We start from the raw sequence: 24996 nt of genomic DNA, 5'->3' as shown, positions 1-24996 counted from the left end.
TTACAGTACGGTTAGCATAGGTCAAAGCACAAGTTAAGGTCACAATACAATTATTAGTGGTTATGGTGTTAAACATGCAATGGACGACAATGATTAGTACTTATATACAGTGTCAGTAAATATACAGGGTTATGGTACCGTGCACTATAATACAGCAACACACTATTAACACTCTCGCTAGACGGCTGAGCTCGCGCTATCTAACAAGATATACACTTTACTAAACAATCGTTAACACATTTACAATTCCCAACTAAACTATTGGCCAGTACCTTGATGGACTACCTAAAACTATATACACCCGTTTTGGTTAGCCACACTGCCCAATCACCACATATAGCGAGCTAGAGAACCGAATTTACACAGGCGCCTCTTAGTCGCACTATCAAAAGTCTAGTGGGTTCCAAATTTACACGCCTTCCCACTTAGCCCAGATAGGTTGAGAGCTAGCGAACCGAATTTACACAGGCGCCGCTTAGTCTCCCGGTCCCTCCGACCTAGCGAACGTAATATACACCCTAGAACGCTAGTCTAGACAAGACACCGGTGTCCGGCTAGGGCTATTTACACCAGGACCCCGCCTGACTAACAAAATCAAACGGTCTGACTAAAGAGCGTTCGATCGAGCGGTGCGCCTTCGCTCCTTCCCTCCGACAGAGGGGGCAGATACACAGATTCAAAACCCCTTTGGGCCTACCGCACAATCGGTATACCCCTAGTGGGTCCTGCCGTCTAAAACAGCAGTTGTCTTACCTCCTCGTTCCTGAACCTGAGTTCACACTCATCGACGGGGACACCCCAGCACTTCTCACGTAGAGGCCGATGATCTCCTGGACAACAGACCAGTGGCGCCGAGACGAAGGGAGGTCCACGCAGAAGTTCAGGGGTGCAGCCGTAGAGAACGTGGGCAAAGATAGACCGTCTCACGCCTCTGCCTCTCAGCTACCGTTGAACGATGAGCTTCCCGGCCAATGCACCAAATGATACCGGAGAAACTGACGGAAGCCAAGCACAGAGAGATGGACACAGGTTTCTTCAGGAAGGAAGAGATTCTTTATTGGATCACCGATCGGGACTCAGAGGGACTAACGTCACCAAAATACACCAAGTTCTGAGCCCCGGACAATAGTGCAGGCTCCTTATATAGGCACATAACTCCTCCCATATTAAGCTCCACCCGCACATTCTCTTAACCAATCAACACAAATAAGAATTAACTTCCTGTTTGACCGCATGGCTTGTCCAGCACAATGGAGGAGGGGGAATACTACATCCTGTATTCTTGCACATGCTCCGTACACTACTGATCGTATCTTGCCTCGTGCAACCAACTGATCGATACGTCAGCATATGCACGTACACATGCCACGTGGTAATCTCGGCCTACTAAATTTATTTTTACCGAGATTCCACCACATTATATTTAATGATCTGGCATTGTCCAGATTTCAACTGACATGTATAGTTTATTTTAAAAAGAAACATGACGTAGACACATGTAGTTATTTATATACTGTGTCAGGACATAATGATGATTCTATATACAAATCCAAGCAATACTGTGATAGCATTTCTAAAGTAGAATAGCTAGAGGTGATGTGTAGCTATAATGTTCTACTTAATATCCATGTGTTCCAGCACAAATATTTTTCAAAACCATTGTCCTGATAAATGCTGATGTCACTGGGATGGGACTTGTTATTTTTAATTTATTTATTTATTACACATAAATAAAAAATCTGAAAAACAGAGGTGTGTTGGTAGAAAAACTAAAGAGATTTCCTATGTAAAAATTCCTTTTTGTTTAGAACTATTTTAAGAGGCAAGAATAGATTATCAATACATAGAAATAAGAGTGAGTACTATACCGAACTTGGTTTATGTTGATAAAGTTGAGCGCAATATTTAGATTTTTGTTAGTTTTGTGAGCAGTGTGTTACAAACGAGGAATACACTAGATGTGCGGTGTCTGCACTGTTTTTTGGTTTTCTTTCCGTAAACCCAATGTAGTCAGTGTGTTACTGTGAACATTGTTTGTAGTATTACCCAGCATGCCTTTGTCCTGACCTTTTAAAACCTTTAAGTAGCATGCATTCTGTTAGGCACAACACCATTTATGCTCTCTGCATGAGTCTGTTTGCGAGAGGCTAGAACTTGCAGGGGGGAGCATTCATTGAGCAACTGCTGATGCCCACAATTTTTTAATTTGTTTTTCCAGGAAAAGAAAAAAAAAAGTGTTTTTGTACTGAAAATTACTAGAGCTTTATATTCGAGCCAGTCTGGTGTTTCTCTACTTGTAATTGGTTTTTGAGTAATAGTAGTAAGGTTTGCGAAAATGTGAAAATATCCACTCATCATGTGGGGCATTGTTACATGTCTGTCTGTGTGCGAAAGCGAGGTCTGTGTGCGAAAGCGAGGTCTGTGTGCGAAAGCGAGGTCTGTGTGCGAAAGCGAGGTCTGTGTGCGAAAGCGAGGTCTGTGTGCGAAAGCGAGGTCTGTGTGCGAAAGCGAGGTCTGTGTGCGAAAGCGAGGTCTGTGTGCGAAAGCGAGGTCTGTGTGCGGAGAGTCGGGGAGTGTGAAAGCGGGGTCTGTGTGCGGAGAGTCGGGGAGTGTGAAAGCGGGGTCTGTGTGCGGAGAGCCGGGGAGTGTGAAAGCGGGGTCTGTGTGCGGAGAGCCGGGGAGTGTGAAAGCGGGGTCTGTGTGCGGAGAGCCGGGGAGTGTGAAAGCGGGGTCTGTGTGCGGAGAGCCGGGGAGTGTGAAAGCGGGGTCTGTGTGCGGAGAGCCGGGGAGTGTGAAAGCGGGGTCTGTGTGCGGAGAGCCGGGGAGTGTGAAAGCGGGGTCTGTGTGCGGAGAGCCGGGGAGTGTGAAAGCGGGGTCTGTGTGCGGAGAGCCGGGGAGTGTGAAAGCGGGGTCTGTGTGCGGAGAGCCGGGGAGTGTGAAAGCGAGGTCTGTGTGCGAAAGCGAGGTCTGTGTGCGAAAGCGAGGTCTGTGTGCGAAAGCGAGGTCTGTGTGCGAAAGCGAGGTCTGTGTGCGAAAGCGAGGTCTGTGTGCGAAAGCGAGGTCTGTGTGCGAAAGCGAGGTCTGTGTGCGAAAGCGAGGTCTGTGTGCGAAAGCGAGGTCTGTGTGCGAAAGCGAGGTCTGTGTGCGAAAGCGAGGTCTGTGTGCGAAAGCGGGGTCTGTGTGCGGAGAGTCGGGGAGTGTGAAAGCGGGGTCTGTGTGCGGAGAGCCGGGGAGTGTGAAAGCGGGGTCTGTGTGCGGAGAGCCGGGGAGTGTGAAAGCGGGGTCTGTGTGCGGAGAGCCGGGGAGTGTGAAAGCGGGGTCTGTGTGCGGAGAGCCGGGGAGTGTGAAAGCGGGGTCTGTGTGCGGAGAGCCGGGGAGTGTGAAAGCGGGGTCTGTGTGCGGAGAGCCGGGGAGTGTGAAAGCGGGGTCTGTGTGCGGAGAGCCGGGGAGTGTGAAAGCGGGGTCTGTGTGCGGAGAGCCGGGGAGTGTGAAAGCGAGGTCTGTGTGCGAAAGCGAGGTCTGTGTGCGAAAGCGAGGTCTGTGTGCGAAAGCGAGGTCTGTGTGCGAAAGCGAGGTCTGTGTGCGAAAGCGAGGTCTGTGTGCGAAAGCGAGGTCTGTGTGCGAAAGCGAGGTCTGTGTGCGAAAGCGAGGTCTGTGTGCGAAAGCGAGGTCTGTGTGCGAAAGCGAGGTCTGTGTGCGAAAGCGAGGTCTGTGTGCGAAAGCGAGGTCTGTGTGCGAAAGCGAGGTCTGTGTGCGAAAGCGAGGTCTGTGTGCGAAAGCGAGGTCTGTGTGCGAAAGCGAGGTCTGTGTGCGAAAGCGAGGTCTGTGTGCGAAAGCGAGGTCTGTGTGCGAAAGCGAGGTCTGTGTGCGAAAGCGAGGTCTGTGTGCGAAAGCGAGGTCTGTGTGCGAAAGCGAGGTCTGTGTGCGAAAGCGGGGTCTGTGTGCGGAGAGTCGGGGAGTGTGAAAGCGGGGTCTGTGTGCGGAGAGCCGGGGAGTGTGAAAGCGGGGTCTGTGTGCGGAGAGCCGGGGAGTGTGAAAGCGGGGTCTGTGTGCGGAGAGCCGGGGAGTGTGAAAGCGGGGTCTGTGTGCGGAGAGCCGGGGAGTGTGAAAGCGGGGTCTGTGTGCGGAGAGCCGGGGAGTGTGAAAGCGGGGTCTGTGTGCGGAGAGCCGGGGAGTGTGAAAGCGGGGTCTGTGTGCGGAGAGCCGGGGAGTGTGAAAGCGGGGTCTGTGTGCGGAGAGCCGGGGAGTGTGAAAGCGGGGTCTGTGTGCGGAGAGCCGGGGAGTGTGAAAGCGGGGTCTGTGTGCGGAGAGCCGGGGAGTGTGAAAGCGGGGTCTGTGTGCGGAGAGCCGGGGAGTGTGAAAGCGGGGTCTGTGTGCGGAGAGCCGGGGAGTGTGAAAGCGGGGTCTGTGTGCGGAGAGCCGGGGAGTGTGAAAGCGGGGTCTGTGTGCGGAGAGCCGGGGAGTGTGAAAGCGGGGTCTGTGTGCGGAGAGCCGGGGAGTGTGAAAGCGGGGTCTGTGTGCGGAGAGCCGGGGAGTGTGAAAGCGGGGTCTGTGTCCGGAGAGCCGGGGAGTGTGAAAGCGGGGTCTGTGTGCGGAGAGCCGGGGAGTGTGAAAGCGGGGTCTGTGTGCGGAGAGCCGGGGAGTGTGAAAGCGGGGTCTGTGTGCGGAGAGCCGGGGAGTGTGAAAGCGGGGTCTGTGTGCGGAGAGCCGGGAGTGTGAATGTGTGGGTTCAGATGTGTGGAAGGCTGGTGTTTGGGTGGAGAGTCAAGGTGTTCAAACACTGGTGTAATTGCAGCTGTTTGTATATATATTTTTAATTGCCTCTTCCTTTCTCATGTCATTAGCTCTTTACCTAAGAGGTTTCTTCATTGGCAGAAGGTGGAGGCATTGTCCTTGGAGGGAAGTTGTACTAAGGCTTCCTGAAAAGCAGGGATTTATATGGAGTGCACACCAAACAAATATTTGGATGGGCACAGGTGGAAGCGTTCTGACAGGGTGCTGTGATTTATACACAAAGATGTGTCAGAGAATCATTACATATGCAGAAACCTTTTACAATGCTTGCAGTGTAATTCATGGCTTGACTTGTGTTTTTGCATTATACAGCACGAAGGAAGACCTTTGTAATGCAGTGAAACACATTATTGTATGTTTTAACTACATCAAAGGAGGTTAGAGTATGTGGGTTTCTAGTGTTGGCATCAAGAAAGACGTTATGCACTTTATGACCACTTCCTTCCCTGAACAGAATGAGATGAGTGGTTTACTTTCTGATGTGTGATAAGGTCACTGATTCAGGGTCATTTGTTCCCTCATCCAAGCACCAGTTCTACTCTTGTTCCCTGTGGCTTGAGTATAGCAGTAGAAGAGCCAGTTTAGTTACTCTTAAGAAGTTGTTTGTCTACATAAATCCATAGATCGAATTCTGTGTTGCTAGTAGGTAAGGTGAGCAAAAGGTCTGTTAAAGTTGTCAGTGTTCATGTATATAAGTGAGTTATTAACTGTATCCCTTGCTTTGTATTCAACCAAATGTTTGGTTGGCCTTATTAGAGATGGTAGTGGACAGCAACTGCAAAGTTAACAGTTAGCTGTTATATGATGTTTATCACTTTTTCCGGTCCATTTAAATGTCAGTTTTGGGATGCAACTCTTTGATGGCTGTAATTTGCTTGGATAGTGTGTACCTCTAGCTGGGTGCGGCAGTCCAGGTGATGGACAAAATGATCAGCAGTGCTGTTGGGACTTTGGTGCCAGGCCTCTAACTCCCAGGAGCAATCAAACTGATGTTTTATTTCATTCCGCTCTGTCACTTTCTCCTATCTATCAATCTGACATTCTGTTTATCTGATGATGCACTCAGTACTGCTTCGCCAGGGAAAAATACACAAAACAAGCTCCGTGCATCAGCACTTTTATTGTGAGTTGTACTGAGCCTCCCTTCACATGGTAACATCCCTTTCAAACCGAACACAAACTTTTTATCACACCCTGTGTGCCTTTCCCAGTCCACTCTGTCTGTCTTGTCCTATTCTGGGTTCTTTGAGAACTCTGCTTGTCGTCTCTCTCCCTTAGTGTGTGTATGTGTTTCCCGGACAGCTTGCAATGTTTCTTTGGTCCTGCTCTGTGTAGCGTCTGAATCTGTTCTCATAGCCTGTCTGGGCGGAGTTGAGCTCTGTATGCTTGTGTTTATTCCAGGGGGGCTAATTAGAAAGACCATGGCATCATTTAAACTTGATTTCCTGCCTGAGATGATGGTGGATCATTGCTCTTTGAATTCCAGTCCTGTGTAAGTGTTCCTGTACTCTCTCACTACTTAGACTTGGGAAGTTGTCTCTGTTTAAAGTGTGGCTGTTTTGTTCTTGTCTGTTTTTGTTTTTCCCTGGAATCTGCGTGGAATTCCAAATTGTGCCTTGCATATTCCCAAAAAGTGTTTGTGAGTGCACTTTCCGAACTGTGACTGTAAAGTTAAGGTTACCATTTTGTGTGCATTATTTCTGTTGGTGAATGTCCTTTGTCTGTGCTTTGCACAAGCTAGCCTTGTTCCACTACTGGTGTTAAGATTTTTGTTTTTCTACTTAATTGCTGGGAAAATGTGTTTGATTCCCACAAACAAATGATTCCTCTCTAAAATACTCTCTCTTTTTCTACTGTTCTGTAGATCAAAGAAGATGAATGGAACCATGGACCACCCAGACCATCCAGATTCAGACTCTATTAAAATGTTTGTGGGACAGGTTCCTCGCAGCTGGTCGGAGAAAGAGTTGAGAGAACTTTTTGAGCAATATGGAGCAGTGTATGAAATAAATGTTCTAAGAGACAGAAGCCAGACTCCTCCCCAGAGCAAAGGTGAGAAAATAATTTGCTAGAAATATTAACTAATCCATGCTGGACCCACACCACAACACACACTCTTGTGTATGTCCATGAAAGTTCTAGAACTGGTCATGTAGCATGTGTGTTCCAATGACTGCATTTAGTTTTGATCACATGTTGACTTTCCCACAACAAATTAATAGATTATATTTGGAAGTTTTGCCACTCCTGTTAAACCATTCTGACACCTTTCTTTCTCCTCCAAGGATGCTGTTTTATCACTTTCTACACAAGGAAAGCTGCATTAGAAGCACAGAATGCGTTGCACAATATGAAGATTCTCCCTGGGGTAAGTAAGATCCTTCTTTTTTTTTTTTTAACTGTGTGTGTGTGTATATATTTATTTTTTTCTTTGTGTATTTGATAATCTAAAGTCACACTTTCTAAATGTTGTACTAACTAGATTACGCTGTTATCACATTCATGTTTGGCTTCAGTGTGTATGTAAAATCCTCTAACAGGCATGATGTTATTTGCTTTCATTCAGATGCATCATCCAATACAGATGAAACCAGCCGACAGCGAAAAAAATAATGGTGTGTAGAGCAGATTTCTGTATATGATTCCCATGCATACTGTACTGATGATCGAAAGCAGTTGAGTTGTCACTTTTGGAGCATGGCAAAACTCTCTGTACCTTGCTTTTCCTTTATGTGCTCTCTGAGAGGGGCAATTGCCAGGGTTGTCTATTTTGCGGTATTTCATAGTAAAGGGTATCCAGTGGCGTTCACCGTAGATCGATGTCTTGCTCTTTGGTAGTTGACCTTCTTACAAGTATTTTCATTGACCCACCCTTCTAATCCTCCCTAAAAAGAGAGATTTATGGATTACATGATGAGGTGGGTGATGATAAAATGGTAACTTGGATGTATGTTGGCAACTTTTGGTCCTATGCATTGGTGAATGTAGTCTATTTAGGAGGACTGCCCCTAAATACTTATCATGATTAAATTGGGAGTAAAACACTCTGTAATATATATTGTCAAATTACATATTCAAAAGAAAAGGCAAAAATCCCCAAATGAAACTCAAGATGAGGGAGCTTTATTTGAAAGACAAAAAATAAGTAAAATGTGACAAATAGTCTTACCCTGTAGAAATAGCCTTATCTCCTCCATACATTGCTGATGATCACTTTGTCTGGACGTTTAGCTGTAGAAGACAGAAAACTGTTCATCGGGATGGTTTCCAAGAAGTGCAATGAGAATGATATCCGTGTTATGTTCTCCCAATTTGGACAAATAGAAGAATGTCGAATCCTGCGGGGGCCAGATGGGTTAAGCAGAGGTAGGTGGTGGTACCCTCTCATCTTAACCATAATTGGACAGTAACGGGATCTTGTCCTACAGAAGAATTGATTTACAGCTATTGTTTTGTTACCCCACACAGGTTGTGCATTTATCACATTTACAAGCAGATCCATGGCACAGACGGCTATCAAAGCCATGCACCAAGCACAAACCATGGAGGTGAGTCCATTAATAATTTTTGCAGTTCTTGGCAGCTGAAATATCTTTGTCTCTTGCTTTACTTAACACAGGGATTGACAAATGTCATTTGAATCAGCTTATAGTTAGAAAACCATGTTTTCAACCAAACAATGCATTATTTTCAGACAAAATTAACAGATCTTAAAGGGACACTGTAGTCACACAAACAACTTAAGCTTCAGGCAGTGTTGGTATATGGATCATCCCCCTGCAGTCTCACTGCTCAATTCTATGTCATTTAGGAGTTAATTTACTTTGTTTTTGCAGCCCTAGTCACACCTCCTTACACAGCCTTCCTAAACACTCCCTGTAAAGAGGCATCTGATGTTTACACTTCCTTTATTGCAAATTCAGTTTACTTCAGATTTTTCTTTTAAGTCCAGTTCTGTTAATAGCTTGCTAGTCCCCACATGAGCTCCTGTATTTAGAGTTCAATTTACAGAGCAGGAGATACAAACTTTTAAATTAAGTTACATCTGATTGAAAATGAAAACCATTTAGTTTTAATGCACGGTGTATGGCACAGCAGGCCACAGCAGTGGCCATGAACATGTCTTTTATTTTTAGTATTAAAGTACCAATACTCACGCACAGACGCACATACGCACATTTTCTAACACACAATTATTTGTTTTATTTTAATTTACGTACACCCAGCCTCCCTACCTTTGGGAGATCTGTAGTGGATCCTTTGCCTGGGGTCCAGTGAAGCTAGTATGATCCTGTAAATTTCAAGCTCCTCTTGCTCTGCATCCTCATAAGCCGTTTAGTGATGCCTTTTCTCCTGCACCAATCTCGCTGTGGCTGAGATAATCAATTTTGCTGATCTTAGCCAATAGAATGCTTTCTTATATGAAAACATTAGGAGGCTAATGCACATGCTCAAACTCTTGTCTTCAATGAGCAGCATTGAATCAGAGCATGGAGACGCTGAACGTAGGTACTGCGCACATAAAAAGCAGCTCTAGTGGCCCCCTGAGGGACTGCCCCTAGAGGTGTAACTAGCCAGCAATTTAAACACCACCTTTCCTCTGAAAAGGCAGTGTTTGATGTGCTGAGGCTTCAGTGACAGGCTATAGACACCAGAACCATTAGAGTAAGCTGTAGTGGTTTAGGTGACTATAGTGTCTCTTTTAGTGTAAAAGTGTGTGCATCATTCATTAGTATGCTGGAATGGAAGAAAGATACTCCCTACTAGAAGCCTGGTGAATTTCTACTTGACAGGGCTAAATTTTTACATGCCTATGGGTCGTGAGCTAGTAGAAATTTTCGGCTTTGATACACAATTTTGAAATTATCCCTAATGCTTAGGATCATTGAGATTGTTTGTGTGTAAAGAATCTGTCCCTGTTCATGGCTTCAGTTTTGTCTTCTGTTTGCAGGGGTGTACCTCTCCGATAGTTGTTAAATTTGCAGACACCCAGAAAGATAAGGAACAGAAACGAATGGCACAACAACTACAGCAACAGATGCAGCAGATCAATGCGGCGTCCGTATGGGGAAACCTTGCAGGGCTCAACAGCTTGGCACCCCAGTATTTAGCAGTAAGTAGAGACTGCCGCGTGTATATCCACCTCCGTTTTGTGTGCTGTAGTTTGAGGTTATATTTGTGGTGAGCACAGAGGGATAAGATTTCCTATAGCCTTTTAGTTAAGGATTTAATTTGATGAAGTGTCAGGCACGCAACATCCTGCCTTTTTTCCTGTTCAGCTGAATATATAGTATCAAAGCTGTATATGTGTTATGACGTCTGCTCCACAGTTTTTTGATTAATTCATCTTTAACTCTTTGCTAATGTCAACCTAAGAAGTCAATTGCTGGGAGCCTTCCTTGTTACATTCATAAGATTAATACTAATAATTGCTCTTAATTTTGCATCTATCACTGGAAATGTTAAGTTTATTATTTGAGGGAAGATGGTGTTCACGAGCTTTGTTTAGGGGAGCTTTTATTCTGCAGCCCAAGCGCTATATGTTCAGCTTACTCTCACAGGATTAAACAACCTTTTTCTCTATTGTTTATTAACGATGCTTAAACAAATCCTGCCGCTTGAAGTGCGATAATCAGTTTTATTTTTCCATTTTGTTCCTTTTTTTTTGTTTTTTTGGTTTGTGGTGGTCCTTTGTCCTAATCACGTTGTTGCACCCCACTTACCCGTCTCCTCTCGTTCTTGTGCACCCTGTGGATTTCTGTGGTGTGTAACAAATCTATTCCCAAGAGCAGAGCGAGACCTCACACTCCTTCTCGTTTTTGTTTTGGTGTAATGTCTAGCTTTATTTGCAGCTCCTCCAGCAGACAGCCTCTTCTGGAAACCTCAACTCCCTAAGTGGCCTCCACCCCATGGGAGGTGAGTACTCCACTGGGAGAACATCAGGTGTGTGATTTATTTTTTTTATTTTTATGTCTTTCATGTCTCTCTTGCATATTATTTTTCCTTCTAATTAGGACTTTCAACACTTCATAGTCAACGTGTGCCATTTTTTAAATTTAATTTTTTTTACTTTTAATTTAAAGTTTAGCCTTAGTTGACTCCTCATTGCACATGTGGCGTTCTCATGCCTGTGTTGCGTGTTACAGGACTCAATGCCATGCAGTTGCAGAATTTGGCAGCTTTGGCAGCAGCTGCCAGCATTGCTCAGAACACACCAAGTGCAGGTTCGGCACTCACTACATCCAGCAGTCCCCTCAGCATCCTGACCAGTTCTGGTGAGCTGCACTTTCGCATTTTCTGCGAACTGTCTGTGTCCGTTACAGGACAAGCTTTTCCAGTTTGTATTTCCTGGGCAGACACCATTTAAGTCTGGTAGTTAATGACTCTCTCATGTTTATTATTGGCGTAATATAATTCTTAAACAGAATCTGGGTATATATATAGTATCTTTCTTTCTTTTTTTTTTTTTTCTTCTCAAAAAATGTTCAGTTCTTCAAAGTTATTACTAAGGTAAAAAATAGAATATTTTATTGAGCCTTGTTTCTAAAGCTTTGTTTCTGATATAAGAACATGAAAGACCTACCCAAGGAAAATGGTAATGGTAGGAGTCCCTTCATTTTAAACAGTACCTTAATGCTGGTTTTAAAAGATAATTCTATTGTGCTAATAAAACATGACAGAGCTGGGGAACAAATAAAAAAAATCTGTTTTCTGTTTGGCTTAGGGTATCCACATTGTCTCTGTATTTAGGGGTGTGTGTGTGTATATATTACACTCCTATATTACATATATATTTGTATATGTATTTATTTATTTTACTTGGGGAGGGGGGGGGTCATCCAACATACCCATGTTTGGGACATGTGTGGAGCATAAAATGTTCTATGCATTGGGCAGCCAAATTTATATAGATTTAGAGAACACAAATATACTTTATGGTTTCTTCACTCATTTTATGTAATTTAATATGTTATCTCTGTTAAAATTTACTTTTTAAATGGTAATGTGGTAAGTGGTCGTAAAACTGCTTATTTGTGTTTTATTGGGATTTTGTTTTACAAATATTTACAGCTTTGCAGATCTACCGGGAACAGTTACCTACTCCTTTATTCATCTTGTTTAGTGAGAAATGGAACATATTCATGGACTAGTTCTTATAGTGGCACTGTCAAACTTATCTTTCTCTTACTGTTTCCTCTTCTCTTCCTCTCTCAGAATCTGTCCTTCTTTTCTTTTTTCTGATCTAGTTTTCTTTAAAACATAAGACAAAGTAGAGACTACGCTTGGCCTTCTTTGACCAAAGGAGGAGCTCAAGTGAGCTCCATTTCCTGTGTCAAAGAGGAGGATGAGTACTTTCTCTGACACAGGAAATGGAGCTGACTACAGCTCATCCTTTGTTCAAACAAAGTCAAGCGTAGTCCCTACTTTATCTTATGTTTTAAAGAAAACTAGATCAGAAATAAAGAGAACAGATTCTGAGAAGAGGAAACAATAGTAGAAAGGTAAGTTTGGTGTGAACGTGCCGCTTTAGCCCCTTAAGGACCAAACTTCTGGAATAAAAGAGAATCATGACATGTCACACGTCATGTGTCCTTAAGGTGTTAAAGGGGGGGACTGTCACATCTCAGGATGTTCAATATTATACTTTGCATAAAACAAATATGGATTTATGTAGCATTACAATGTAGTATTAAACACCTTGTTCTTACAACTGAGGGCCACCTTTGCACCTGGCAGTCACATAGAGAAAGCATACAGCTAGGAGGTGAAATTAAATGTTTCCGGGTCGTATCCTCATTTGCAATGTGTGCCCTTGCTGTGCCTGGACTTAATGGGACACTATAGTCACCCAGACCACTTCAGCTCAGTGTAGTGGTCTGGGTGCCAGGTCCCTCACATGTAAACATAGCAGTTTCAGAGAAACTGCTATGTTTACATTAGGGGCTAATCCAACCTCTAGTGGCTGTCTTCCTGACAGCCGCCAGAGGCGCTTCTGCGACGCTGGATGCGAAATTCACATCCAGCGTGCAGAACGTCCATAGGAAAGCATTCAGAAATGCTTTCCTATGGACTGTTAGAATGCGCCCGGCTCTTGATGCGCATTCCGCTCCACTTGGGAGTTGACGTCGGCAGGGGAGGGGAGGTCGCCAGCGCCGAGGGAGCATGGTGCTGGATTTAGGTAAGCTGCTGAAGGGGTTGTAACCCCTTTAGCGCTGAGGGTGAGGGCCCCTCAAGGATGACATAGTGTCAGGAAAACGAAATTGTTTTCCTGACACTATAGTGATCCTTTAATTGTATTTATATAAACTACAGTGTATCAGATGAAAAAGGCTAACAAATTGTAGGTGATCTTCAATGCTTTATTTGATGGCATAATTTCCTGAGAAGTGAAGGTTCTCTACTAATTGTAGCTCTGAAATAAAAATCAGTTTATCTTTATTGGTCATATGTCATAAAAAGTAAATACATGTAGTCAGTGGAATAACTAGTGAATTGGTTCTCAGTGTCTCTTGAAATACTACAACAGCAATTGTTCTTTGTCAGTCATCATATGAATAGGAATTGTGTTTATTTACTCTGGCAGCTTAACGAGGTTGTAGTATATGCACAGAAATAAGAATAGCACTTAAAGTAGTGAATTGTAAAGCATTTAGTTACACATTCAGGAATGACAGTTCCTGAAAACCTGTACTGTTCAGGGTAAATGAAAACGGCTATTGAGAATAACTTGAGCATGTCTATTGGTGTGTGGATTTAAAACGTTTATAATTCTAATATACTATGTAAGAGCGGACCTTGTTTTCATTAGATAGCCCACTGTGTTTAGTATGTCTACTTTATATTTGTAGTTTTTTTTTATTGTAATATTGAAGATCCTGTAGGGTTAAAAACATTGTAGCCACTAAAGCCTAGTGCAGTTATGGCTATATTAATCTGTTCCTTTTCATTTGCCTTTCATTTTATATTAAAGGGACACTATAGCCATCAAAAAAGTGCAGCTCATTGTAGTTTTTCTGGTGAATATAGCATGTCCCTGCATTCATTTTCATGCCAACAGTCTTCAGAGAAAACAAAGTGTTTACATTATGGTCTAGGGGCACCTCCAGTGGCCACTCCTCAGACGGCCACTGGAGGTGCTTCCTGGGGCAATAAAGCGCTCTGTGGAGCCCTGCCCCTTGGAAAAGCATTGGATTGGCTGAGATCATCAATTCTGATATCAGCCCAAGAGGCGAATCGGGGGCAGGGCCAGCGCCAGCAGTGCTGGGAAAAAATGTATTTTGTAACCCTTTTTAATAGAGTGGGGGGCAAGCCACCTAATTGGTGGTTTTTAACACTATAGGGACAGGAATACACGTTTCTTTAAACTTTGCTGCACCTTCCTTAACATGGATACTGTGGGGGTGGGGAGGGATACCCCACTCCCTTGTTTAAACAATTATCTGCCCTCTCACATTCCTCCTGAACCTTATTTGCTTGCACATTCTCTGGAAAGCTCCTGCAATTGAACAAAGATGGAATTGAGGTGCCACAAATTAAGTTGAAAATGAGTATTTAAGAATGAAAAAATTAAATTTAGAAACACTTTTTAATTTTTTTCTTCAGGGACCATTACCTTGCAAAATTATAAAACAATCCCTGCCATGTTTTTTTGGGTGGTTGTGGTAATTGGAGTACAAGTCCCACTCTAAATTCAAATTGCACAATACACATATATTGTAAAGGAAGTTTCAATTCATGTTTTGTGTTCTACTTTTGGATGAATATTTACTTGAATACTTGTCCCCATAGGAAGGCAGTTAATTTGCTTTATGGGCTATTTCAACATCACATATTATCTCAATTGAGGCAGCCATTTAGAACCCTGCCACACAGCCTTAAACTGCCCAATCGCACTAAGCTGTCAAACTACAACCCCCTCCACCACCTCACCCTTTCCAATTTTGTTTTGCAAGTTGCGGTATTGGGTAACAGGGAAACTATTACAAGAGAGAGGTGATCAATAAAACACATTTTCACACTTGGAAGGGAATTCTGAACAAATGGATTCAAAAGAACCAAACAAATGCAGTTACCACTGAGCAGCTTGTGTGCTTTAACAGCTGGGTATCCGAATTCCACAGTCAGTGACAGCTTTATGGCTTGTGTAAACAAATCATATGGTATTAAAAGATAAAACGTAAAGCAATGAGGTCATGCAATTAGATATCAGAATTTAAACAAAGCACTGTCTTTGGGCATGATATTTTTTTTTTTACCCTAAAATAAGAGAGTCAGCATGGCCGTTTGCTAAAGAGTTAGCATCCTGCAGGAACAAAGTTTGAGACATTTCCCATGGGATGAACAATGTTTTTTTTTTAATAGTTGAATTCCATACAGTTTTAATAATATCTCTAGAGGGTCTTCAAGTGTCACATCAGGTTTGGAAACTCAATGCTGAACTGACGGGTCTTACACCCATCTACCTAAAATGTAATAGGTAATGACAGCGTTCTGCGATTTAATGGCTGTGTGAAGCAGTGTATCTAACCTCTAAAACATCCTGGGTCAGTGTGAGATTAGTAGAAATCTAAAGAGCTTGTTCAGTGACCAGAAAATATCTCTGCTTATTTTCTGCTGTGTAAACGTCCCTTTTTGTCTCTGTTACCATGTCTTTGTCAAATGTAGTTTAATTCTGCAGTAACAGCATAGTCCTATAACTCTCAAATCTATCTTATTGTATGTAACTCTCAAATATCTTATTGTACAGAAAAAAAAGTTCCCTCCTGAAGGCAATGTATGTTTGACCAAGGAGCAGCACTGAGTAAGCATGTGCTTTGTCATAGCCGAGCCTGTCTACTGAATACTTGAATGTGTATTCAATGTAACGCTGGCTAATGGAAGTAACATGAGTATAATCACTCATGCGAAGGATGGGAAATTAGTGCAGGTCATGAAATATACAAAATAATTTAATAGCCTTAATTATATTGCAGAGCTGTTGCGTGTTAGTGAAAAAGCTATTTAAGAGTTTGAAATTGAGTTAAAAAAATAAATATATTTGTGTGTGTGTGTGTGTGTATATATATATATATATATATATATACACACACACACACACACACACTACACCTCAATCTAGTATACAAAAATTAAATTTTTATTAATTTATTTTTTGTTTTATTTTAAATGTCATCTGTGGGGGAAAAAAATAAACTTCAACCCTTTCGGGTCTTTATCAAGATCTGAAAGGGTGGAAACAACGATTTTTAAAATGTATTTAATTTTTTTTTCCCCCACAGGTGACATTGTTTTGATTTAAAACTTATTAAACGCAGAATTTTAGTTTTGAAGACCTAGGAGTGCACCATTTATTGTATTTAATATATATGTATAGAGATATGTTTATGTGAATTTGGCTTTTATGGTTCAAACCTTCTGTATAAGTTTTCCATACCCATAACTAGAAAAGTCAGACAAGACCCTGAATGGCAGTAAGTCTTCTTGTTGTGCATGTACTGGAGATGGTCCTTTCATTGTTACCCATGATTCTTCACATTTGAAGGGTGCTGACACTTTCTTTTCCCCTCTTTTCTCTCTTCTGTCAGGTTCATCCCCCAGTTCAAATAACAGTTCGTCAGTTAATGCAATGGCTTCTCTGGGAGCATTGCAGACCTTGGCTGGTGCAACTGCTGGGCTAAATGTTGGTTCTTTAGCAGGTAAAGTATCCCTAGTGATTATTTGCTGCTTTGGGGAGAAAAAGTATGTATAAATGTTTGTGCATTTAAAAAAAAAACACGATCTGCTGAGCTTCTTGGCATCTTGTGGTTTGCTGTCTCCAGAATCTCTTGATGACTTTATTTCTGCAGAATACGAACTTCTTTCGCCTTAAACAAACGTAATTGAAGAAAAGGGGAGCACTCCAAGGCCTTCTTAAAATCTAATTTTTGCACAATAAGAGGAGCATTTATTTCTTACAAATGTCACTTTTCGGTATAGTCCTAAGAGTGCAATCCTTTTGTAGATTATACATATATTTTCTTTACTCGCTCTGTCTATTATTGTAACCACTAATCTCCATTCTTTTATTTCACTCTGTTAAGGAATGGCTGCTTTGAATGGAGGTCTTGGAAGTAGTAGTCTCTCCAATGGCACTGGCAGTACAATGGAGGCCCTGAGTCAAGCATACTCTGGAATCCAACAGTATGCGGCTGCAGCTTTGCCATCTCTCTACAACCAGAGCCTGTTGTCACAGCAAGGTATAGGAGCTGCAGGCAGTCAAAAGGAGGGTAAGGGAGAGTACATGTCAATGACTGAACATGCTGTAAGAGGACATGTGTCAGGATTTTACTGGGGGGTGGTACAATAAATTTATATTGTACACAAACTCCCCCCCTCCCTCTCCCAAAAACCCAGAAAGTTGGAACATCTCTTATGCCAAATAATGGATGTTACATGGAATTACATAGAAAATGCTGCATTTATTGCTGTTGACCTCATATGTTAGGTGAAATTTGACCTGTGTGCATTGGTTATCAAGCGTTGAACACAAAGCATTCCTGTTGTCTCTTTATCAGGTTTCTATTGTTGCTACGGGAGCAGCCTCAGACTATGTAGCATTTTTCTTGACACCTTACAGTGTCCTGGAAATAATCATTAATTTCAAAATCCAAAGTGGACAATAGCAACTGTAAGTGAGAAATGTTTTTTTTCCCTTTTAGGCCCAGAGGGAGCAAACCTCTTTATATACCACCTGCCACAGGAATTTGGAGACCAGGATCTCTTACAGATGTTCATGCCATTTGGAAATATTGTGTCTGCCAAAGTTTTCATAGATAAACAAACGAACCTCAGCAAATGTTTTGGTAAGTTGGCAGTTGATGGAGGCATTTTTTTTTTTACAGGTGGTGAGTCTTTTATCTCCCTGCGTGAAAGTGTCTTCTAAAATATCTTGTTTTATTTTTCCCTCATCACACGATCAGGTTTTGTGAGTTATGACAATCCCGTCTCAGCTCAGGCTGCCATCCAGTCCATGAACGGCTTTCAGATTGGAATGAAACGCCTGAAGGTTCAACTGAAACGCTCCAAGAATGACAGCAAACCTTACTGAAATGTACTGCCCTGGGAAGTGAGCGAGAAGGATGTTCTGGTAAGTGTAAGAAGGAAAGTCCAAACCCAGGAAGTGTGACTGGAGGAGCACTTTTTAGTGAGCGCACAGACTATGTGATCTCCCTGCAGCCCTGGAGCATCTCCATGTGCTAAAAGCCAGAAGCCTATTTCCCTCCTTTAAAAGACTCTGGGTACAACTTTTTTTTGTTGTGAATTTTTGCTTCATATGGAAGAACAGCTTGTACTACTTGTTCCAAGTGTTTTATTTTGGAGTTTAGGTGCCATATCAGTGATTTGTATTATCAATTATTATTTGGACTTTGCTGTGTTTGTACAATGTGTGACAAGTCCCTATGCCAGAAACCTTGGAAGGGGAGTGTAAACATAGCTGGTTAACTGGCACTTGCCAGCCTTAGAGAGCCCTGACCCCTTAATGTACATTTGTTATACCTTGCTCGGAGATGTGTGTGCCGAGAATGCAAGACTACTATCCTAAGGTTCCTTTATTTTTTTATTTTTTTGTGACTTGTATTTTTAAGATGGTAGCATACATCAAGCAAATAACTAAACCAGCATAAATGCCATATATTAAAAGGCAAAATAATCTTAGGGAAGACAACAAAGCATGCCAAAATCGAACAAAAAGACAGACTGAATGCTAAAATAACATGCTTCACCTAGACTAATAAATATGAAAATTAGGGTATTTTTCTTCCCCTTCCCCTTCCCCTTCCGTTCCCCCCCCCCCCCCCCCCCTCCAGTTTCTCCCGTGAAAAAAGGGCAACAGACCAACCTGGCCTTTTTAAATACTTATATAAAGCTACATCACTGCCTAACTCATCCTTTTCATGACAGAGCACCACATAATTATTTTAGTCTTATTTTATTTTCTCTTCTTTTGCACTGTCTAAACAAATTCAATTTAAAAACTGGACTTCCCCCCCCCCCCCCCCTTTTTTTTTTATTAGAAACTAATGCTGTGAACCAGTCTATTTCTGTAATATAAACACTTCATATGTGGAAAGCAAGAGTACATTGCCAAAAGGGGTCCGGAATCTCTCTAACTTTTACAGACTGGCATCTGGAGTTGCGTAGTAGAGTAGCTAACTTATTTCATGTGCCTGTGTGTTGATGCACCAGCCTGCGCATAACTACATGTATCCTTGTATACATGCTGAAGACAAACTGCTAAAACTTGAATTCTGTACACTCAGAGGAAATGTGTTTTCAAAGTTTCGATTTGGTATAATGTGACATAAACAAAAAAAAAAGTATTGAGGCTTCCAGGCTCCTAATAACTTTTATACAAGTGTATTGAAAACAAACAACAAATGGATATAAAAAAAAAAAAAAAAGTCAAACCGGGAAAAAAAAAAAGATATTGGAAAGAATAAAGCCTGTTTGAATGTTATTTCTATTTTTATAGAGGTTTTATACAGCTCGGAAGAGTGAGCAATATTTATTGTCTAAATTATTTCACTGGAAAGTGATTTTGTAGAATTCGGAAGACTATTTTATTTTGTGTTTTATACAGATAATAACTGCAACGTGTTAATAAAGCAGCATCCTTATGATGTGTGGGGAGGGGACAAGTCATGCCAGATGGGACAGAGGAAGTCTGAGTTAGAACCATAAAACTGGTCATTTCCCAATTTTATAATATCACAACATTTGTACTGTTTAAAGTTCAGTGCAAAGTTTTATAAAAACAATATAATCTAAATATTCAGGTTTAGCCTATTCAATTATATTAAAAATCCAGTGTCTTTAAAAACTGCACTTGAGTTAAATTTCCTCTCCAGTTCTTGACTCGCTGGACCTCATCTACATTTGGATAGACTGTTAGGTCAGACAGGGCAGATTTTGGTTTGCTTGCCATATCTGTAGTTAAGAGTCTAATCAAGGGACAATTTGATTTATATTTGGTAACCATTTGTTTGAAAGGCATGTACAGTGCTTACAAAATAAAAGCATGAGGGCCTTTTTGTATTATTATTTTTTGTTATGTTTTAATGGGACTAAAAGCCCCAAATGTACATGTTAATTTCAAGGATTCTGTAGACACTGTCGCACCTGTTGTCCCTGATCAATTTGTCCCATTCTGTTCTATGTTGGGTGCTGGGCTGAGCTCTCATTGAGACTGTTGGGTTCTTCCTTGCATGATGACTCTTTAATTTATTTTGGATGTTGCGTTCGGAACCACTCACCATTGTGTGCGTGTGTGCGTGTGTGACATTCTCTCTCAGACATTGTGGGCCATCAAAGTCAAATCTTGAGTCCTCACTGCCTGTCCATGTCTGTGCTGAGCTGGACCATGGTGTTCAGCTCTGTCTGTCTGTCTCTCTGTCTCTCTGTCTTTCTTTCTGTGATTTGATGTATTGCGTTGTGTAACTCAGTGCTTCTCCCTGTTCTCTGGTTTGTTTTTGTTTTCTAGATCCCTTCCTGCCATTTGTCCATCATTGTGCCTCTAAAGCATGTCGGTGTGGCGTTCAAGTACATCGTCCAAATCCTTGTTTCTTCAGCTTCTTTGATGCTTGAACTCTCACCTCTGAACTTCTGTTGACCTTTTGATGCTAATGTGTATTTTTATGATGTTTTTTTTCTTTTTTCTTTTTTTTTCTATGTGTGGTTTATTTTGTTTTGTTTTTTCTGTTTTTGTTTTTCTTGTGTGTTGCCTAATTGGTTTTGCTACAAAGACTGCTAAGAGGGACACAATATTTAAATCTGCATTTGATTATTAAACATATAAATCTATTTTTCTAGAAATTGGTAAAGTAACCACTTAATTTTGAGATGATACTTTGTACCTATCTTTTGAGCAAGCCTACCCGGCACACCATGTTTACTATGTGTTTTGTGTTAGTACAAACCATATATATATATCTGTCTCTGTCTCCCTACTTTTGTTAGGGGGGTTAAATTTTTTTTTTTTTTTTAAGTTTAAAGAAAGACAAAAATGTAAAGACAACCATGTAATTTGGGATTACTCTAAAAAGGGGGGTTGGTCGCATTTTGCTGTCCATGAAATGGATTTGGCTTTGTTTTTTTGTTTTGTTTTTTCTTTGCCGTTTTTGAGCATGATGTTTCAGTACCCCTTTATGTGATGTAGTAGGTCTTTTGTTTAGCTGTCAGTGTCCAAAGTAACTTTCAGATGGGGTGTGGTATCTGAAAAGCCATTTCCTCAGCAAAATGTGACGTATGTTTTTCTCATTAAATGGATTGTGCCAAAAATTGTCCTGTGCATGTCTTGTATTCATCACCGCTTGGTGTCTCCCTTTTCCTGGGTCACTGAGCATATTAATTCTGTTCTTTATTATTTTCTTTGTGTTTTAGAGGTAGACATGCAAAACTTTTGGGGGTATGAACATAATTTTAAAAGTTCTCAGCATCCTTTTAATTTGTATTTTGCGTGTAGGCATGCTGTACAAGGCATCAGACTGTGTGTTTGGCCAATGCTGTATATTCTTTTCCTCAATGCCAAATCATTGTGCTCTGTGTGGAGCTGTCTAGATTGGCATTATAACATGGAGAAAGTAAAAGGACAGCAGAGGTCAGCACATCCTCCTCAAGGCAGGTTCCAACGAAGTGTCTGGAATTTCAAGCTGAGAACCTCTGGTCCTTAAGAGCTGAGATTAATGCTGCAGACTCTCGCATTCTGATGTGGAAATTCTGCATTGAAACAAGCACAGTAACTATCATTCACAAGGACTTGTTGTTCTGTCCCTCGGAATGTTTTGCTGTTACTGTGGCGGGTTTTATACCACTATTTCTTAACTTACTCTGGGGTGTGTAGCTCTTGGTAGGAGCAGCCAAAAAATGGAAAACTGCAATTACTTTCTCTTACAGGACCATGTTGAAATCATGTAAAGCAGGAAGTTGGAATAGATCAGCCTTTCGTTTGAAAAATATTTTCTTTGTCACCCTTTGGTGTCTGCTGCTCCTTATCGAACAAGTTCCTGATTCTATGATTCTACAGGCATTTCTCTTCCAGTTGCATCTGGCCTCACATGGCTCTTTGGTGTGGCTTTTGTCGTTTATATCACCATTACAAACATGCTCTAACGTGGCAGAATACACCAAAGCATCATATGAGGCCTCTTGGTGGAGAGTCTGTAACATTTCATGTGAACAGGGCCTGCAGCTCTCTAAAAATCAGTATAAACAGAAAAAGTTTTATTTATTTGTTTTTAATGAAAGGCTGCCGTTTTGGGACTTACCTGTTTACATGCCTTCTGTGTCGTTCTTTAAGCAGTTTAACGAGATGCATCTAATTTGAGTTTTCCTTACTATGTTTTTCTAACTGATCTGGAGCACTACAAAGATCTGCAACTCCTCGCTCCCATATGGTGCTTATGTCTGCACAGGGTACAAGGGAAATGCACAAACCAGAGCCTCACTCTGGTATTTTCTATTTATTTGAGGTTCTGAATTAATCAGCATGGCCATCACACAGCTCTGCACGGGACTCATAAGAACAGTGTGTGAGCCCTCCAAATGGAATCACTCCCCTTCTCTTACTGACACCCCACGTCTCATTAGAGAAGCTCAGAGTATCGTCATCATCTGAATAAAATCATAATGCCAAATGGCTTTCTTCTGACTACTTTTTAAACAAAAAGAAATATATATATAGTTCTGTGGTGATTTTTAATGCATTTTGCCATGTTACCTCTGCCTTCCTGATCTTTGCCTGCTTTTTGTGAATAATTCTATATATAAAAAAAAAAGAAAAAAAATCTTTTTGGAGACAAACCTGTGGGCTTTTATATTGGTACAAACTGATTGTAGTTAACACTAGGGTTTTGTACAGTTTTTTGCCTTTTTTTCTACTAGAAAACAATGTAAAGTGATTATTTCACAATGTGAAGTTAAGAAAAAAAAAAAATTGCCACTATTTGACCAAGTTTGTCCTTCTGTGCTGCCGTAATCGGACTCATGAAATTTCCCTCCCTCACCGATGCTTTTCCTACCTGTCTTGATTTTTTTTTTTTTGTGATTTTATTTTTAACCTTGTTTGTTTTGATTTGCAAAGCAAAAAAATGTTTATTTCCCAAATGTTTATTTGTTTTTGTGTGTGTGTGTGACAATTGTGTTTGTAATCTGTAGAAATTAAATTTTCTTTAATGGTTTAAGAGAAAAAAAAAAGGTAACCACTACTGCATAGCTATTGGCTGACTTTGTGGATTAAAGAAAATCCTGTTTAAATTTGAGACCAGCGTCTGCATTAATTAACCCTTTGTAACCTTTTCTTTCTGTCCCCTGGTACTTACCAATGTTTTAATTGTGCACACTCGCGTACCGACTAGAAGTCATTTTGTAAACAAAGTGTGGTACCTTCCTTTGTTTGTTTGCTATTAAACTGTTTGAGAAGAAACTTGTTTGAGAAGCCTCATTTGTTTGTTTCGGATTCCTTATTTAATAGGACACATTTGATCAACGTAAATTTTGTATCTAGACCAATCACTGAGCATGTAATGTTTTCACATAGGCTATGAATTTTAAATGTTAAAAACTTGAAAAGTGCATTTGTAACTAGTGCTTTAAAATTACCCTGTCTGCCACAACTTGTGTAGATGACAAGTTCACATTCAGGAAGTGATATTGAATGTATAAACTGTGCTTGCAAAATGGTCAGCAAGTGTATTTATTAAAAACAGAGCTCAAACTTCCCACTCTTTACTAGCCATTGCCAAGTAAAATGTCAGCCCCATAAAGTAGAAATCCACTCCTGGTTATTGTTTCACAGTCCCACCAGTTTCGACATTTAGGCTAGTAACTTGGTTTGGTTAGTAGTCTAGGTCTTCAGAATGTGAGCTCTGAATTACCTGAAGTTTGATTCTTCCAAACAGCAGCCGTCCTGTTTCCTAAATGACATAATCACAAGTATTTAAAGAAAAAACAGCACAATACACAATTTCTCATGAAGTTGCAATTATTCATCACAAAGGAATGGAGTGAAAATATGGTATTAATGATCATCTCTATTCATATATACCTCTGTTGTTGATCACCTGACAGGAAGCAAAATCAGTATCTACAGAAACCTTCTCAAACACACAGTTGAAAGCAATTCTCTGGATAAAGGTACATACATTGTACTACAGCACTGATATGATCGCAATGTGAAAAGCGTCTGAGTGAAGTAAAAAAATCCCAAATCACGATGAAAGCTGCAGTGTGTATTTAATATTAACGGAATAAACATGACAAATTAAAGTACATTGCAAATATATTGTCACTATTTACACATTCCTACATATGTTCTACCTAATTGTTAGGTTAACTAGTGATGCACTGCTACTTCGAATTCAGAACTAAGTCAAAACAAAAACTAGGTAAATAATCGTTAAGGCCATATATAATTATAATTCACAAACCATTGATCCATATTATGCCTATTCATTTAATTGCCATCACCCCTCTCTTAAACTTTGGTATTTATAGCTTGAATCCTCTGTTGGCTATCTCTGTGCCTGCCCTGGACACAATAGAGAGACCATGAACAGAAATTGTGAATATTTTGTTTGCATACTGTAATTCGATGTGACCTTAATAAGAATAGATCTGAGGCACCTTTACATTTATCCCAATCTCAGTATTTTTGAATATGAATATTGAGTATATTAGTGACACACTATATAGTTTTATACAGTCACGTGCTTATTTATTTTTGTGCTTTTTCTGGATGCTAGGATTATAATTTCACTGAATTTGGGGATATTGTGTATGTATGTCATATACATATATAAATACAGGGCTCAAAATCTCCACTTGTCAGTAGCGAGTTAGAATATAACCCTAGCGTGCTGAAAAGTGCGGAAAAAATAAATAAAAACGTCTCCCTCAATGTAACTAGCAAAACCTAATCTGCCTTAGCGTGCAAAAAGTTATACACACAAACGTCCATGGCATGGACAAAACATTGGATATCTCTTTATGCTTTATAAATGTGTCTTTGCGCTGAATGTATGCATTTTGCACATAATATATGAAACTTACAGGACCCCTTCCGCACTCCCTCACCATATATGCAATTAGTAGGATAATTACATTATATATAATTTTATACACACTGATCATAGATTGTAATCTTGTTACCAAGGGTCTTCCTAACCT

The 24996-nt window shown here is 41.0% G+C and overlaps 1 protein-coding gene across 12 annotated transcripts in view; it reads left to right on the top strand.

Annotated features, from left to right (window-relative positions):
• The window catches only part of CELF1 (CUGBP Elav-like family member 1), a 47650-nt gene extending 24396 nt beyond the window's left edge, over nt 1–23254 (top strand). For 3 of the 12 annotated variants that reach the window (XM_063438208.1, XM_063438209.1, XM_063438210.1), the window contains exons 3-16: nt 6196–6286; nt 6659–6846; nt 7080–7162; nt 7361–7409; nt 8026–8160; nt 8263–8342; nt 9746–9907; nt 10635–10737; nt 10941–11069; nt 16380–16490; nt 16875–17060; nt 17493–17636; nt 17754–17920; nt 20315–23254. In XM_063438208.1, coding sequence (XP_063294278.1) covers nt 6216–6286; nt 6659–6846; nt 7080–7162; nt 7361–7409; nt 8026–8160; nt 8263–8342; nt 9746–9907; nt 10635–10737; nt 10941–11069; nt 16380–16490; nt 16875–17060; nt 17493–17636; nt 17754–17881 — 1569 coding nt within the window. In that variant the 5' untranslated portion in view covers nt 6196–6215 and the 3' untranslated portion in view covers nt 17882–17920; nt 20315–23254. The remainder of the gene's footprint in view (nt 1–6195; nt 6287–6658; nt 6847–7079; nt 7163–7360; nt 7410–8025; nt 8161–8262; nt 8343–9745; nt 9908–10634; nt 10738–10940; nt 11070–16379; nt 16491–16874; nt 17061–17492; nt 17637–17753; nt 17921–20314) is intronic. The other 9 variants (XM_063438215.1, XM_063438216.1, XM_063438214.1 and 6 more) reach the window with 8 other exon arrangements.
• Nucleotides 23255–24996: the final 1742 nt, after the last annotated feature.

Source organism: Pelobates fuscus, chromosome 12 (assembly GCF_036172605.1).
Source record: "Pelobates fuscus isolate aPelFus1 chromosome 12, aPelFus1.pri, whole genome shotgun sequence".
Classification (NCBI taxonomy): Eukaryota; Metazoa; Chordata; class Amphibia; order Anura; family Pelobatidae; genus Pelobates; species Pelobates fuscus.
The sequence above is the reverse complement of the archived record's forward strand: the minus strand, read 5'-3'. Positions and strand labels throughout refer to the sequence as shown.